At 21.9% G+C, this 19350-nt stretch overlaps 1 protein-coding gene across 1 annotated transcript; it reads right to left on the bottom strand.

The window, feature by feature from the left end:
• Window positions 1-691: 691 nt before the first annotated feature.
• LOC129608142 (uncharacterized) lies at window positions 692-17877 on the bottom strand. The gene is made up of 8 exons (XM_055519470.1): window positions 17587-17877; window positions 13987-14342; window positions 13293-13899; window positions 13049-13200; window positions 8078-8273; window positions 2273-2637; window positions 1228-1789; window positions 692-1129 (listed from the first exon to the last, which is right to left on the bottom strand). Exons 1-8 carry the CDS (start codon window positions 17699-17701, stop codon window positions 891-893), a joined length of 2592 nt encoding a protein of 863 aa, XP_055375445.1. The 5' UTR covers window positions 17702-17877; the 3' UTR covers window positions 692-890.
• Between the last annotated feature and the right edge of the window lie 1473 nt (window positions 17878-19350).

The following is a 19350-nucleotide window of genomic DNA, read 5'->3' as shown; positions in this document are numbered from 1 at the left end:
CCCTTCTATGGTATAATGAAATTAAGCTAAAAAAATACCATAACTTCATTAACAATATTTAAAATTTAGATTTTTAGTAATGAAATAATTTGAACATTTTTAAGCATATTATGAAAGTTAATGCTCATATATTAAAACTTATTAGATAAGTTAAATAATTTATTAACAAGAGCCTGATTCGAAGTCACTGCCCTATAACGTAAACTATCTTCTTTAAAACTAAATAAAGCTGTCACGCACCTAACTTCAATTCATGGACATGAACGTCATTTAACAGATTGTATTTGATTTCCAGAAAAGTCATTAATGATTTCAAGTCATTAACAACAATTTAATGAAGAATAAATTATTACATCAAAAGATACGTTCATCAGGCTTCTATTTACTTACGTGTGTAAATCAATTGCTCCTTGGACCTATATATTTTCAAATTGCTTCACTAACTCTAGTTTCTTTTTTATATTTTGTAAATAAAATGCTCAAATTAAAAATATTATGCTTATACATTTATTATTTTATAAAATTAATCCTTAATTTAATATAAAGATATTCACACATTTATAATTATTAAAAATCAATAAAAAAAAAAACAAAGCTTCATCAGCCGAAAATTTGTTTTAAAAATGCAATATAAGGACACATAATATTTTAATATATCTTATTTTTTATATGTATATAATTTAAGGCTCATTTCAGTAAACTTAAATATTACTGAACTATTAAACTGTTATTTTAATTTCATTCAATTTCATATTGGTTTAGAAGTATTAAAACATCAAATTCTATTTTAAATAAATATTTTAAAATATTTTTAACAATGCGTAAGGCATTTTAGCTTTAGTATAAGAGATACAAAAATATATTATAATATATGGTTTAGGTGTTAGATCTTAATTATCTGAAGAATTTAAACTCCATCCATAAGTTTTTGCTTGTAGGCTACGATTAATATCTTCCGGATCAGTTCTACTAGAATGACCATTTGCAAAAGATGTTGAACCAGGTGGTTGTGCAAAATTATGATACATAGGATATTTTGGACAATATGGGTCTTCTTGGTGACGTGCATCTTTATCATCGTCAACGAAATTTTCATTTGCAGTCATAGCATCTTCATATGATGGTGGTGCTAGAAGAGAATTTTTTTGTTATATTAGTTTTTGTATTTTTATAAATGATACAACAATATATACAATATAATGTGTATAGTGCATTGTGTATACATACCAACAATTTTATAACCTGGTGGGGGAGCATCTCCAGAACCATCAATTGGCGGAGGAGCTGTTGGTTGTTCAACAATAACACTATTTGGATTTGTAGCACTTTCAATTAATGGAATAGTACCAATTACAATTGGTATATTTAAATGAATATTACTATGGCAGCAACCAGTTTCTATTTTTGCAGACACCATATAATCAATACGAACACATGAAGCAGTTAATGTACTAGATGGTGGTACTGAAGGTATTAATAATTCACCTTCATATTGTTTTGTTGAATTACGCATAACTTGAGGGTACTGTTTTGAATCTAATTTAAATTTAGTGTCTCTTGTTTTATGAGATGGACTTGTTGCTGTAAATGTAATACGTTTTTCCAATTTTACTTTACAATCTTGTAAATCATTGGAAGATTCGTTTTTTACTAACAACGAAAACTTTATTTTCTGTCCTGGACAATAACCACCAAATGGAATTGTAAAAGTTGTATTAACAGTTCCTGGACCACCGAAACAGCAAAATGTACAGCAATAATCTTTCGTGTCAGTAACAAGTTTTGGTTGCTATAAAGATGACAAAATATAATAGTTATAACTTGAGGCATAACTATAAATTTAATATATTATTATTAATATAATATATGCACGTTTTATATATTTGTGTACTACTCGTATTTCTATTCTATGTGGACAGTAGGTTCAGTATCCGATATATACACTTTAATAAAAAACTTAATAAGGAATTAATATTCTAAATTTAGACCCTTAAATTGGGTCTGTTTTCAAAATAAAATGTCCCAAGGCAAGACAATCACAAAACAGTGACAAGAGAGCCGACTACATATGTAGGCATACTAAAATTTAAAGTTTGTTAAGTAAATTACGAATTTAATTAAAATATTAAATTCAAACTAGAAAGGTTTAATAAATAATAAGAGTTTGAAAAGCTACATATAATAGAAAATAACCATATGTATGCATATACTCGTATGTATAATTAACATAAAATACACTTAATAACTAAATAATGTATGTATGGGAGTATACCTTATATGTTGGATCCATATTTAAATTTAAATTTTGTATAACTGTAAAACCACGTTTAAAAACATTATCAAATCGAAACGGACGATCAATTGTAACAACAACTTCATATTTTATTTCACCATATTTCCCAGAAACAGAAGTTGGTAAAGATGGTGGTAATGCACAAAAGAATGTATGATTATAAGTTCCTGGGGCTAATTCAAAAGAATTTCCACCTTCTCTACCAGCGACATAGGTACGTGAATATAAATATTGATCAAAAGCTGTATAATAAACAGTATAACTTTGTGATTTTCCATTAACTGTACGAGTTCTACGTTCCTCCCATTTTACTTTTGCATATCCGTTAATTGTTATATGAACACCTGTTAAAGAAAAGTATATAAGTATATTATAAAATTTTTTTTTTTTCTTGAAATCGTAAATTTATAATATTTATGTAACAATTTTATATAGTAATATAATCCTATACTATTCGTATATTATGGCTATCTTCAAAAAATTTAAGTATTTTGGTATCGAAACTATAATTATTTTTATACACGATTATTTGAATAAATTATGTAATAATTTACATATTTTTCAACAAAATGTTATGCTATCTGTTATTCAATCATATCCTTTTTTAAAAAACACAAAACACAAAGTATATAACATACAATATAATAATAATCCAACCATTATGAACATAAAACTGGCGACAATAAATTAAAATATGTATGTATATAGATAAAAATTTTATATACGTACATACATATTTTTATAAGTGGTATTTTGCATGATATATACAAAAAAAAAATTATTATTAAAATTTTATTACCATTACGTCATTTTACACAAGTATAATCTTGAATATCATCAATCTCCCATAAAGCATTGTCTAACGAACAAAAAGATTATTACATAAAACATTGTCTTAACAAATTATGTATTTACAGCAGCTTATACAACAAACAATGTTCAACACATGTGTGCTGCCACAGTCATCTTTTAAGCAAAGTCAAACTCATAAAATTTTTTAACTTTAACTATGTCCTTAGAACCAACTTACTATATATTTTAATACAATACAGCATTGCTGTATGAATGCTTAAAAATATTGCCAATTCATTGAACATTTAAAATTAATTGTGATTGGAAATTCCAAACCACAAAAAATTTAATAAAATTGTTAGCGGTTTAAATATAAATTATAATTATATTTGCATTGTATGTATGACATATTAGGATTTCATTAAATATACAAAATATAAATAAATAAATAAATATTATTAAATAAGATGGGCATATAAGAAAGGCATACACATATCCATACATATATAATATGTATGTATATATTGAATTAATTTAGTATAAAAGTTTTGTTGACTTTCCAAAAAAAAAATATGAGCGAATATTTTTGATTATAATCAATTATATATTCGTTCATAAAAATATATGCTTTAAATATAACATATATTTATAATATTATATGTGTATAACAGCAAAAATAAAATTTATACTAAAAAACACAAAAATATTATGAAAGTTAAATAGTCAGTTGGTGCGATGCGACCAAAAAATTGTTTAGGAACAAAAATTTCTTATAACTTTTATACGAAATTATTTTTTAATTTTTAATGTTATATACATACATACATAATGTATAGTTGTATAATTATAAAAGCTTTTTTTATATTTTCTTCTAATATATTTTTTAATTTTATAATAGTCGCCTATTTTGAAGTGATTTCATTCTACATGCTACCATAAAAATTTTTGAACTCTCATAATAGATAAATAACATGAAACAAACACATAAAATTTTGCGGAACAAAAATTTCCAAGTAAAAAATGAATTTATAAAACGTGCATATATAAATATGTATGTAGTCGTATTTTAATGGAATAAAAAATACTTATATTAAATAAATAGATTATTTAGTTTCATATTTCAAAAATAATTTAAAAATTATAGCCATACACCCGGCAATGACCTCGAATAATTTTAATGGAGTTTTGCACAAGTTATTAATAGTAAAATTTAAAAAGTTATTAATTAATCATTTGATGTTTGTAACTATACAGACTATATACATACATTTTGTGTATACATACGTTTGTAATATAACACGTTATCCTCATAACGACATAATGTATTTTCTTATTGCATACTTCCAGGAAAAGAAGTAAATTCGGCGAGCTCAAAATAGATATAATTTTCTAATAAGACATTTACCGTTATTTCTTTTATATAGAACTTAATTTATTTTATAACGTTATTTTAGAACGTTATTTTTTTATATAGAACTTAAATTATAAAACTTAAATTAAAAATGATATCCAAGCTACTCTATGCTATAAAAGAAGTAATCTTATATTTTTTCTAAATTTTGATGAATTTCAATTGTGTAGGATTGATTTGGGCAATAGAGACATTTTTATATCATTGATTGAATCCAACTTAATAGAATGAGTGGGACAATAGAAAAACCATTTCTAGAAAAGCAGAATAAATACAAAGATACATTTGCATCATAAATAAAATTGCCATCTTATATATTATACTTATTTAAAAGGATGTATGACAGTGGAATGAACAGTAAGAGCAAAATTAATAGTAAATTTTAAAAAAATAAATACAAATGTATATAAGTATTTTCAAAATTTAAATATATGTATGTAAGTATGTACATTTATTCTGCTGAGACAAAAATAAAAAATTTTAATGAATTGAATCAAAAACCATAATCTATTGTATGGCAATTGATTGAATGCAATATGAAGTCTTCAATTTTGAACTTTTTTTAATATACGAGTATTCCCCAAAAAAGACCCACAAAAATAGCTTTACGGACTACAGTCATATAATTAATACATACATACATACAAGTATAATACCTACAAATTTTTGAAATTAAAATAAATTTAAAAGTCTTAATCATTTTGCTAACTTTATGACCCAATCCTATACATATATCAACTCAAAAACAAGATAAGTAAATCAAACTAATAAGAAAGTATATTTGAAGCTGCTTTTTAAGAAATATTTGAATTTTTGCTAATTTCTTTTTCTTTTTTTTTTATAAAACAAACAAGTTTCAGATTTGGATGAAAATAAAAAAAAAATTAGCAACATCAAAATTTTTCTTTACTTTTTATTTTGGGCAATTTTTGGTATATACTTTAAATTTTTTATCTTCGCAGATGTGCATGTGTATTGTTATTATGTTATTTATAATTGTTGTTCGCACCATTTAGTACGTATGTATGTAAGTATATGAAATTCTTTATAAAACAAATTTTGAAAATTTGTACTTTATTTATAAATTCGATTTTCAATTTGAGTTGAAACTTGGCTCTAAAAGTCTTATTAATTTTTAGATGAGATCAAAACCGTAATTTTGACAAACTTATTTATTTGGAATATTAATTTTATTATTCACAAAATAATTAATTTTTTATATGATATATAGTCTTGTTATTTGCATTTAAATTTAAATATAATGAAGGTATGGTTTTAAATTTGTTATACTATTTTTTTTTATTTTTGTGGTCAAATTCGATTAGTATTTAGGATATCCATGAAGGTACCATGCTAAATGCGAGACATAGTAATTTTATTAAAAACACGTCCATAAGAACTTGTATACATATATAAATACCTACATGCAAATCGTATATTTTTTCGGGAATAAATTATGTACTTTCTAAAATAATTATGTGGGCGTAGTATCAACAAGTGCCAATATACTTACATATTTGTCTAAAAGTAGATAAATATTTTCGCTTTTATTTCGCTTTATTTGCAACATAATAATATTAAAATAATTTTCATAAAAATTTACACACACATATATATATATATATTAAACATAAACACATACATATTGGTAATTTAATTATCATAACATAATTAGGAAATATGTGAATGAACAACAATAGTCCAAATCAATTATTATGACGATGTTTATTTTATAAAATTTCACAAATTAATATCAAATAAAACTTTCTCCATAATCATATGTATTTCGTTTTAAAATATATTAAATAAATTATGTTATTTATTAATAATTATTATATTTGTAATACATATTCCATTAGTTTAAAAAAATTATACAAAAAATTTAAAATAAATAAATAACTAGTGACTGTAAGCGAAATTTTTATCATTCAAAAAAAATAAATCAAAACTTTATATATACGAGTAGCGTATATATTATAACAAAAGATACTTGAAAATGAAGACTAGATATGTACATATGTGTGTACACTAAGACCTCGCCATACGACATTTTTGGTTCCAGAAATTCATGTCGTAACTCGAACTGTCGTTTGAGGAGGAAAAAAAATGCATGAAAACAAAAAATGAATTAGACAAACTATTTTATATTACAATTCACCTGTTTTTTAAAAAACAGGTAACAAAGTTTAAAAAATCAACAAAATATAATAACGAAACCAAGAAAATTGAAATTTTAAACAAAAAAAATAAATCAAATAAAATCCGATTAAGTTGATATATATACCACTTCAATTCGTATTTTTAACTGCTGACTAGTATTTTTGACTAGACATAGTTCATTATTGAAGTATATATGTTTTAGACTTGCCTTATAACAAAATTCGGTATAGATTTTTATTCAAAAATCAGTTAAATCTGCCGAAAAAAAAAAATAAAAAATTTTTAGTGTCGTATCAAAGATTAATGTCGCAAGCCGAATTTAAAACGGTTCAAATTTATATCATGTCGTAACTCGAAATGTCGTATCTCGAGAAATTAGTATAATATTAACGGTAAAGAAAATTACAAAATATTTCCAGAACAATTTATATTTTTAATTATTAATTATACTTAAACAATTTAATATATAGATAAGTAATTAAAATCGAAATCATTTACTATCATTGTGAAAATATTTACATTACAAAATATCCAATTACTATATTTGCACGTATGTATGTATATTTCATATTTCATATATGTAAAAAATTATACTTAAGCCAACGTATATGCTTACTCTGTGGTAAGTAAATATAAAACTTATTTATATAATAGTATGTATTGTGCTATTATTTTTTGTTTCTATTCTTAACAACGTATGTTAGATAACAAAATTATTCAATATTTTTAATTATTTAATATATATATATGTAGGTAAACGCGTTAAATTGTATACATATTATGTATACAAGATACCTTACAAGGTATATGTTAAAGGTACCTTACCTGTAAATATTGCTAGTTAATTTTAATGATTTTTGAATAATTTCAGTGTTTGCCCTTTACAATAATAACCTTTTAAATTTTTAAAGACTATTTCAATTTTAAAAATCTCAAAAATTTATTTAAAATTGTCAAAAATCAAAAATGTGTGTATGTCTCCATATGTTCATATATTATTTCCCTTATTGGAAAGTACAATGTTTAATTTTTAAAAAATTTTAAAGAGATAAGGCTTTGAAAAATAAAACCAGCTTTATTTAGTATTCCTAGACTAAGGACATATGCACTTCTATAATCTGGTATTTAAGCAATTATATACATATACATACATATATACATTGCAGAAAATTAAAGATCATAATATTGTGTACAAGTATTAAAGGAATATAGAAAGTCTTGCTTAATATTATGTAAACACACCAAAATTTTTTACATTCAAGTGTACGCGACCTTGCATTTTAACATTGTAAAAATTAAACTTGTTTTAGTCTATAACAATTCGCCATTCCTACACATACATATTAATTTTTTTGCTTGAAAATTATTTTATTTTTTGGAAAATTTTGTATATCAACTTCTGTACGTAATTTTAAATTTACCTCTTACAGTCTTGTTAGATTCTGTTGTTAAAGTAATAAATCCATTTAAATGTTCTCCACTATAATAAACATCATTTGGATGATCAAATCTAATTTGACAGCTACTTGGCATTTTTTTAATATATATTTTTAATTTCTTAAATATTTCAATAAAATAAAATCGAAAATTTTTTGTTTCTTCTTTTAAAAACCCCCAAAAAAAAACTAAACTGTTATAAAAAATCTAAGTAATTATTTTTTTTTAAGTACATAATGTAATGAACACGCCAATAAATTCAAATATGAAAATTTTCTTTTTAATTTTATGTGAATCTTATGTATGTATAATTAATTTTTGGCAAATTTTAATAGTAAAATTTAAAATTAAAAAACAAAAGAACAGAAAAAAAACACTCTTAAAACAATAAATTTATTGAAGAGACTTCTTAACTATATAACCATCTCACGAAAACTATTTTTATTTATTCAATATACACTCTGATTGAGTGCCGATGAGCTAAATATAAACGAAACAATGTATATAACAATATTAACATTGTATTATTTTACTATACTATCGAGATTTGAATGGATTCCAGAATTACTAAGTAAATAACTATATATATATATATACATGAATACATACAAACATATATAAATTGATTATTTTAATTGATACTAACATGGTATCTCTTTAATTTTCCTATATAAACATATTCCTGTTTGATAAAAATAAACATTTTGAATTCGAAAAACAAAATCAATATAACAGAAAAATTAAAAAAAAAAAAGATGATACAAATTTTACTCAAATTTTCGACCTACACATAAAAGAAAGTAATACATAACTAGACGACTTTTAAACTTTTGAACTTGAAAAATATATCAATGAAGTAGAGAGCTTTTATAAAACTACACGTATTTATTTTGCATAAGTGTGTTTTAAATATATTTTCGACAATATTATAAAAATACATAAATTTCTTTAACTCACGCTCTTACTTCAAAAAAATAAAAAAGAGAATTTGAGATATTTGCAAAATATTCTCTTATAATATAGTACAGAGTTGTCGTTTGGCTTCAATTGGAACAATTAGGCAACTCCTTTTACACTTTGTATTCTCGGTTACAAATCAATTTTGTATTTCGGCTCTGATATTAAAATTTTAAATCAAAACTTTTTGTACAATATAAATTTGTTGTCAATTGTGTTCAAAAATGCAAAAACGTAAAATGTACTACCTTAAACTAAGATGTAATGGTACTACTCACCATTGGTTTTTTACTAATATTAAAAAATCTCTACCTATATTTTTGAAGAGTGTCAAATAACAATCTCATTTGTATCAGCTACATCTCATTTGTGTACTAATTTTGCAAGAGAAATAGCAATTTTCGCATTCTAATTTAAGCCAATTGAATGTACATATTAAAATTTTTATTTTCTTCTTTACATTTTTTAAATTATATTTTAATTTGTTTAAAAATTATTAAATTATACATTCGCTCCACTCTTTTCAAATTAACTCTGTCCTTTGAATATTTCTACTCCTTATTTAAAAAAAAATTAAACGACAACTCTTTTTATATTTTTTTCTATGTATATATATATAATATTATAATAATAAATTAATAATAATAATAATAATAATAATAATAATAATTATTATTATTTAATTTATATATTAACTAATACAAACGCAGTTATAATTAAAAGCACATATGTATATGTATGTTCTTAAGAATAATGATAAGAAGAAAATTATTGCTTTGGTGAAGAAAATTGGAATTGTATAAGAAAAAATTTTAAACGGATATTAAGTAATTAATTGTTATTTCAACAACAATTAATTAGCAAAATTTTACAATATTAAAAAATTTAATAATTTGTAACTACAGGAACAGAACCGGCACTGATTAGCCTTAAACGGGTTATTAAATTATTACCTTAAGTAAAATGACGTCATGTTATACTTTTGTGTAATTAAAAAATTTACATAGGTTCAGCTAGAAAGTGTCGATTGCGGAACAACATATTGTATCCGATCAACATTATAGACTTAATTTAATTGCCTATATTTTTTTTGGGAAATATTTATTTAGTTCAATTAAAATCATGCAATTTAATTTAGAATCTGGGTCTCTATTAAATTAATTACGTATAACCAACAGGTTGGTTATTAAAATTAATAAAACTGCAATAAATTGTAAATTTTATTATTAATTTTTTATTTTATTATACTAAACAATTTTTTTTTCTCTTTTTTTAATTTTTAGAAAAAGTATTTCATAAACCTTTTTTTTTTATAATTTAATAAAAATATTTTATGAAAATAGCCTTAAAAACGCTTCCTTGTTGCATATTCATGTATACAAAGTTTATAAATATATACATACATATAAATACATATTAAATTTTTTAAGCTGAAACTAAACTATAAATATTTATATATATAGTTATTAGTTATTACATTATTTAAAAAAAAATGATTTAAAAATTGAATTACTTTAAGAATTGTTGTTCTATTTATACTATTTTTTTTTTTTTTGATACATGAAATTTTTGTGCAAAAATTTTAAATTCTTATTCATGGCACTTTATTAATATTCATAAATTTTTGGTTTTATATTAATATATGGTAAATATATATAATATTCCTATATAACAGATTATATCTGTTTTTTTCTTTTGATAATTCTATAAGTTTAATTTATATATTTCAAAATAAAAATTGATGGTAAAAAAATACGTAAATGCTTGTACATATGTTAGGTAATAGAAATGAATTTTTCTAAAAATTTGAAATTAAATTTAATAAAATAATAATATCAAAATTTTTCATCAACTATATGGGTCTCTACCAAAATGCAGATCTAACGACAAATTGACTTATTCAGCAATATTGTTTCAATCCTTATGTATAAGCTAACAAGATCAACAATAAATTTATAAGATTATTTTGAAAAAAAAAAAGCCATATTCAATGATTTTTTTTCATATTTATACCAATTTTTCTTACCAAGCAAATAATTTCAGACAGTATATGAAATAAAATAAAAAAATATGAAAATATGTCAAAAATTCTAAATATTTATGTATACATATGTATGAGTTAATAATTATATAAATATTTTAGCTAAAATATAATTTTCCAAACATTTTATAGAATTTAACTAGCTAGATTCTTAACGTTTCACTTTTTTTTAACGCAGAACAAAAAAAATACATATGTATATGAACTATAAGGTAATTCACAATAGATTAAAGCGAATTATATATATTTTATTATATCTCTATACATTTCTTATACCTATTCTTTGAAAATCCTAACTTCTCAGCAATATTTTCTAATGCAATTGTTTTTTTTTATCCTACTTCGGTCCTTAGAGGAGCATAGGGCTGGTACACGATATATTATAGATAACCATGAACCAGTTTCTTATGTCATTGAATTTACTAGGTAGGTGACGAGCCTATCGTTTACGTTTAATACAATTTACTTATACAAATATGTATTAAAAAATTGATCCTTACATATTAGAAAAAAGTATGATAGTTGCTTTAATTCAACATAATTTCGCTGACTAATAACTTTTACTTTTAAATTTATATTATTTATTTCATTAATCTTTTCAAATACGTCACAATATTATTTATTCCATTTGTAGTACATATACGAGTTATTAGCTAGTATATACCAGTTTCATAATGAATATTAATGAAATCAATAAAGATATTGAAAAAAATTTTTAAATGCAATTTCAATAATATTATTAAAAATTTTGAAAAATTTTGTTACATATAGAAAGTTAATATTTAATTTAGTAATAACATATTTTAAAATAATGCAATATTCATTTATAAATTAGTTTATAAAATTAAATTAACGATTTAAAGTTTATTAGATATTCAAAATTTTAAAAAAAAAACCAACCAACATAACCTAGAAAAAATATTCTATACATTCTGTAGTATATTTTTATAGTTTATAATTTGTAAAAGAAAAGCTTTCGAAGATAAACGACAAAAAATTTACATGCAATATTATATATACATACATCCATATTATATAATATATTCAATTATGTATATTAATGTAAAAAATGTTATAATTTTGTGAATTGTGAATATAAAAATTCGAATAATGGGGAAATATTATCGTTTTAAAGTTAATGTAAAAGAGAAAGAGAAAATGTATAACAATTTTATTTAGAAAATTAATATTATGGAGATCAAAATAATGTTATATAGTAGAATGGGGAGAGAATTACAATTATAAAATTCTTAAAATTTTTTTATTCTATCTAAACGAATATATATATGTATATGTATAAGGAATATTAAATTTATTACAGAACCATGTTATACATACATATATTATATGTTAATTATAGATAAGGAAATTTTAATAAAACTAATATTCTAACAAATTTTTTATTTGCTTAACTAAAAGTAATTTGAGGAAGTCCTGTACCTAAACGTCATTTATTTTTAATGTTCTACAATATAAATATATGCCAAAAATAATAATTATTGTGCTGGATTCGTGCAAAAATTTTCTATATTATAAAAATTTCTTTTTTAATATCTATATTTAATTTTCATCGAATATCAAATTTTTGAAGATTAATTTTTATAAATTTATTTCTTTTTTGTAGTATTTATTCCCATAAATTCGTAAATTTATTTTGTTCAATTGATTATTTCTATTTAAGTGTTATACAATTTTAAAAGTGAAAAAAAAATAAATTGATTTCTACAAATAATTATTAAGTTTTTTTTTATATTAATTATGAATTAAATTTCAAAAATCACAAATTTAAAGCTCAATAATAAAATTACATGAATTTCGTAATTTATTATTTCATAATTTTTTAGCTATATTGTTTTGTTTTTGTAAATATATTAATGTAAGTAATAAAAATACAGAAAGTGCAAAAGTGCGTTCATTTACTTATTTAATTATAAATTTTAATTTCTATTTATGTTCATTCTTCAGATGAATCCTCTTCTTCATTAGATTGATAAACTGGATACATTGGTACAAAATCTGGATTATTTTTTTGATTTATTTCCAATGGATCTTCAGCATCATCAATAAATTTTTGACTTAAGGCTATTGCTTCCTGATAAGATGGCGGTACTAAAATTTGAAAAAAAAATTTGTTTTTATATACATACATATATTTATTTATTGATATAATTAAATTTCTTAATATATAGTTATATAATTACTCATTGGTACATATTCGGGTGGACTTTCATTTTCTGAAGATGATATTAATGCATTATTATTTGGCGATTCTGATATATTTGATTGAAGATTATTTATTGTATCCTGTTCAGAAAGTATATGAGATGTATTATTACGTCTAAGATTTGGTGAACTATCTAAAATTGGTACTGTTCCAACTGTTATTGGAACTTTCATTTTAAAATTTTGATGAAAATGACGTGGTTTTATAATTATTTTAATTGAATATTGTATACTAATTGGACAATCTGGTATCAGACTAGTTGGAGGTATTGATGGTAAATGTAAATTCCCTTGAAATACTTTACGACTCCATCGTAATATTGTGCCAAAATTTCTTGATATTATTTGACTTTTATCAATACGATAATCGTGTAACGGTTCACGACTTTCATATATAACTTCTTGATTTAATTCAACAATTGTATCTAAAAAATCAATTGATGATTCGTTTTCAATAAATAGAACAAATAATATTTTTTGTCCAGGTACATATCCATTATAAATTGTATTAAATTTAACACATAATGGTCCAGTTGGACAACAAAAACTCCAAAATTGTTGTTGATCGAATACATCTAGTGGTACCTACAAAAAAAAAAAACAATATTTATCTAATTTTAATATTTAATTTAAAAAGAAAATATGTTAAAATAAAAATTTTATAATATTTACTCTATAGATTGGGTCAATATTTAAATCTGTTGGATGTATAACAGTAAATGGTAAACGAAAATTTTTTGTGCAACGTCCAGGACGGTCAATGGCAGCAACGATTTCATACAAAATATAACCATATTTCCCATCAAACGATGTTGGTATATTACTAGGTAATGCAACATGAAACGAATATGAATATTCTCCAGCTAATAATTCTATTGTTGAAGAATTTTCTGATGAATTACCAAGTACATAGGACCGTGATGATAAATATGATCGATATCCTCGAAACACTCCTCTTTCACTATTATGTGGATATCCTTTTCTTAACCATCTTGTTTTAGCAAAACCATTAACCGTTATATGTATAGCTAAATAACCAATATAAAATTTTAATTATTTTTTAATTGATTAAACATGTTAATGGAAATGAAAAAAAAAAACAACAACATTTTTTCAAGAGTGTTATAATTTATATAAAAATGTATGCATATTATAACCGTTTGCATGTCTAAATAAATTGTTGAAATTAAAAAAAAAATTAAGCAAAATTAATTCAAGTATGTATATAAAATCTATAGTTATTTATAAATATTGAGATATGAAATAGTTTCTTATTAAAATCCTACTTAAAATTATTAAATTTGACATTTAGAGGTAGTTTCACTAACTTATTGAATACAAGGGCAAATATTTTTTAGTAATTTATTTCATGCTCCTGCACATGAACTTGGAAATGTTTAAATTAATTTAAAATAGATAAGATAACGCAAATGCAACAAGTTTACAAGCAAATTATAGAAAAAGCAATTCTCAACTAAGTATATGAATGAAATACTATAAAGTTCATCTGATTTTTGATTATCCAATTGAAATGTAGGAAAAAACAAAAATTAAAAAACACAATTTCAAGGTAAATGTTAATATTTCAACGGCAATTTTGGGTTAATGACCTGGAGTCGTGGTATTTTATGATGAAAGAGTCAGGTACCCGTGTATCTGAAATCAGTATAATAGATAGATAAAAATTAACATTTTAAAGCATTAATTTTTAAAATGACGGAGATAAAAAGAAATTTCGTCTTAGAAAATTTTATTATACCAAAAATCTAATAAATTTTAGTATTCTACCTTTAAGAATGTACTCTAAAAACTTTTTCCAAATGGACAATGGGACCGACAAGTAAATTAAAACTAATTATCAAGTTTTTATTCAATTATTTAAAATATGTGCTACAAATAAGGATGATGACTCAAAATCCTTATACATATAAGTATCTATATGAAAAAAATTTCGGGAAAGTACATTTTATTTTCCACCAATGGCAATAAACCGATTATTACAATTTCACAATTTTACAGGAAAAAAATCCATTTTCTTCTGCATTATATACTAATTCTATACATATATATACCTAAGCTACATATATATATATATATATATACTAAATGTCTAGGGAAAGTATTTTCTTTTTAATAGAAATTTCATTAAATATTTTCGCTATTAAATAAAGCGATGACATAATTTCGCGCACCATCATAAATTTGTTAAGGGGCAATTCCAGAAATTAATGTAAACAGAAACGATGACTGTATACACAAATTTTAATAAATATTTTTCCTCACTTTTAATGAAACATGTTTTCATATTAAATACATATGTAGTACATATAATGGACAGCACATACATATCTACATATTTACATAATATTAGGTTTACAATTTATTTTATAAAATAAAAACATATTATGTGCATATATAAAAATGGTATGAATACAAAATTATATTTGTACTTCAACAATTTTTACATACTCGTATATATTAAAAATGTTGTATACTTAATTAACATGTTGATTAGCTCGAAATAAAATTAATTATTTTAATTTTATAATTCTGAACGATTCAATATTGTTTGAATATACGGGAAAAATATATAAATAGCTCATTATAAATATTTTCAAAGGAAAATTAAGTCTTATAAATATTGACAAAGGAATAATCATTTCGTATACGTGCATATGTATGTATGTATGTATATATGACAAAGAATGCTTGTAATTAAAATAGCCTAAATGCTCTCCATTATCTTTGATAGTACATAATGTACTTCACTATACTATGTATAAGTAAATGTTACAGATAATATGTGCACAATACACCCTTGCGTAACACGTGTAGAACTCAGATAGCACACATTGTGTATATATCTATTTTATCTTAACTTATTTTGAGTACTTACATATATATATATATGTACATATAGCATTTTTTTGTTCAATACAGTTGAAATTTTTTATTATGAGATTTCTTCAAAAGTAAATAACGAAAAACTTTTCCTAAAATGTTTTTCTTAATATTTACTATACTATATGATATAATAAAAATATAAGTTCGAAAGAGGTCAATTCATGCACATATGTGCATATTACATTCTATACAATGCCGGTTGTATTATATTCTATATAATGACTTTATATTTTTTTATATTGAAAATAATTGTCAAATCCTAATTGTTTTTTAATCACACAAGTAATTTTATAATTAAATATATGTTATATAATTGCATTTATTCATTATTTTGTAAATGAAACAGAACTGTTATAATAATAATATAGTGTAAAAAGCTGAGTTTAACTTTACATAAAGTGACCATTCTGCCACAAAATTTTGTTTCCTTACTTCTTAAATAACAGTATGTTCACAGAAAATAGTTGTAAACATATACGAAATATGCAGAGATGAGGCTATTGATTTGAAAATGTATTTATCCAGGTTTTACTGTATCTCAAACTAAATGCTTTGCATAATACACAATATACATATACTTCAATTTTTAGTTAAGATGTGATTATTTGTTATATAAATAATGTGATTACTGATTTTATATACTGATAGTATATAACTTGTATTTATTAAAGTTATATGCTTATAAATTTTAGAAGAAATTTCCAAGAATATTAATACTGTATAACATTATATTAAAAATATATAACTATTTCTCAGACATTATTTGAACTTTGAAGTTTTTAAATGTATATAGGTACTATATACTGATAGTAGAGAGCACATGTACAGAAAAAAAAATTTTTTTCTAAAAAATAAAAACAAAAATATAAGAGAAATTCTGTGTCTCTATATATACTTTGTGTACAAATATTTTATATATTTTAAAAATATATAAGCATATAATATATTTTAGTACATATGACATACATAATATTTATGAATGTATATATGAATATGAGTTAATTTAATAAAGGAATACATAATATTATTTTTATTACACATAAAATTTATATGCATATTATGTTTGTATGTATATATTTAAAAATTATTAAATTTCGCACATTTTATATATGAATGTATGTTATAAAAAAATTTTGTTTTTTTTATAAAAATTTATATTTGTAATAATATAGGTATATTTGTTATACAAAATAGAATTTTTTTTTCATAATAAAATTATTATAATATACAAGGATTACATATGCATGTATATACATACAAATTTTATATAAATTACTTAATTATTTTAAAATAAATATTTTATTGTTTTCAAACATTAATTAATTTCACTTCAAATATATATATATATATATATATATATATGTATACCTTTAATTCTTTTGTTTCTATCAATTGATAGATCCACAGAACCGGATAATTCCTCTCCCGCATAATAAACACCCTGAGGATTTCTTTCAAAGGATATAAGGCACTCAGTTGGCATATATATTTATATATATATGTGTGTGTGTGTATGTATGTGTAATGTTATCTTTAAATATTTAAATGTTAATATCTCTATTTTTAATAATTTAATTTTTTTTTCTAACTAGACGACGATTATTTTTCTTTTTTTTTTTATTATAAATTTATTTTTCCTTTTTATTATACTGAATATTTGCTCTATTAAATTTATACTCGTACTTTAAATATTTATTTAGGATTTTTGTTAAATTATAAAGAAATTTATTTTATTTTGAAAATATTATTTAAATTTCCCATTTAATTCAGATTGATTTTTATCATTTTACGTAATCGTAATTAAGATATATTATAAAAATAAAATGATAAAGAAAAAATAGAACAACAAAAAAAAATTTCAATGCGATGCTTATTTAAATCTGAATATCCTTGAGAATTAAAAATTTTATTTTGTAAATCTTTTTTTTCTTTGATTTCCAATTTTTTTTTTTGTATTTTCACAACCTTTCTCGGAAAATATTATATAAATTTTATACTTATTATTTAATTATTAACATTATTTTTAATTTAATTTAATTTATTTATTATTTTTATTGTTTAAATATTAAGAATCTGATGATTTTTCTACAAATTAAAATTTATAATTTTTATTTTTTTAACTATTTAACTGATATTCAGAGTAATTCTAATAGAAAAATGAAAACACTATAATATTATTTTAAGTCTATATAGGTACAATAAAGAAAAAAAACAATAAAATACAAAAAAAAAAAAACAAAAAAAGAATTTATATTTACTCTAGCTTTCATCTAAAGAACATTCTAAATTATAATGTCCTTAATTTTATTATACAATAATATATATGTGTACTTTATATGTATGTACTCGTATGTATTTCTGTTTTGGTTTTCTCTTTTATTTTTTTTTTTCATGTAAATATTATAGATTTTTCAAGCCGATATTATACATCCTTTAAAGAGTGTATAGGCGCCACGATGACGGAAAAAAATATACTAATAAAAAAATTATATATGATTTTTTTTTTCCTATTAAAAAAAAATATATGTATATGGTATATAATAAAAAATCAGAAAAAAAAAATTAATATTAAATGTGCGAATATCAGATATATACTAATTATTATATATACAATGCATACATAAAAATCTAAAAAAAGTATATACAAAGTATATGAATACGATGACAAATATGATATACATATTTCGTCCTTATTATAATAAAACAAAAAAAAAATAAAAAACACAACAATTTTTCATTAGAAATTAAGAAAAATTCAGGATGATATTATAACTGTTCCATGTACGTTCATAATACACTTATATGTTAAAATATTTGTTTACTTATTTTTATGGTAAATATAATTAAAAGAATATTGGATGTGTAAATGTGGTATTCGAAAATTCTATATAATAATAATTATATGAATAATAAATAGAATTTAAAATTATTATAATAGCGCAGTATGCTATATTTATTAAAATTACTTATTTACATATTTTCGGAATTAATTTATACTAGTTTTCGAAATTATTTTCAATTCATTCTAATTTCAATATGTATATGAAAAAATTTATAGTAAATCATTATTATAATAGCACAAGTTGTGTAGATATTCCACTCGGCATTTAAGAAATGTGATTATTTTTAATA

Source organism: Condylostylus longicornis, unplaced genomic scaffold (assembly GCF_029603195.1).
Source record: "Condylostylus longicornis isolate FDR11 unplaced genomic scaffold, ASM2960319v2 ptg000030l, whole genome shotgun sequence".
NCBI classification, from domain to species: domain Eukaryota; kingdom Metazoa; phylum Arthropoda; class Insecta; order Diptera; family Dolichopodidae; genus Condylostylus; species Condylostylus longicornis.
Note: the sequence above shows the minus strand (reverse complement) of the source record. Positions and strands in the feature narration are given on the sequence as shown.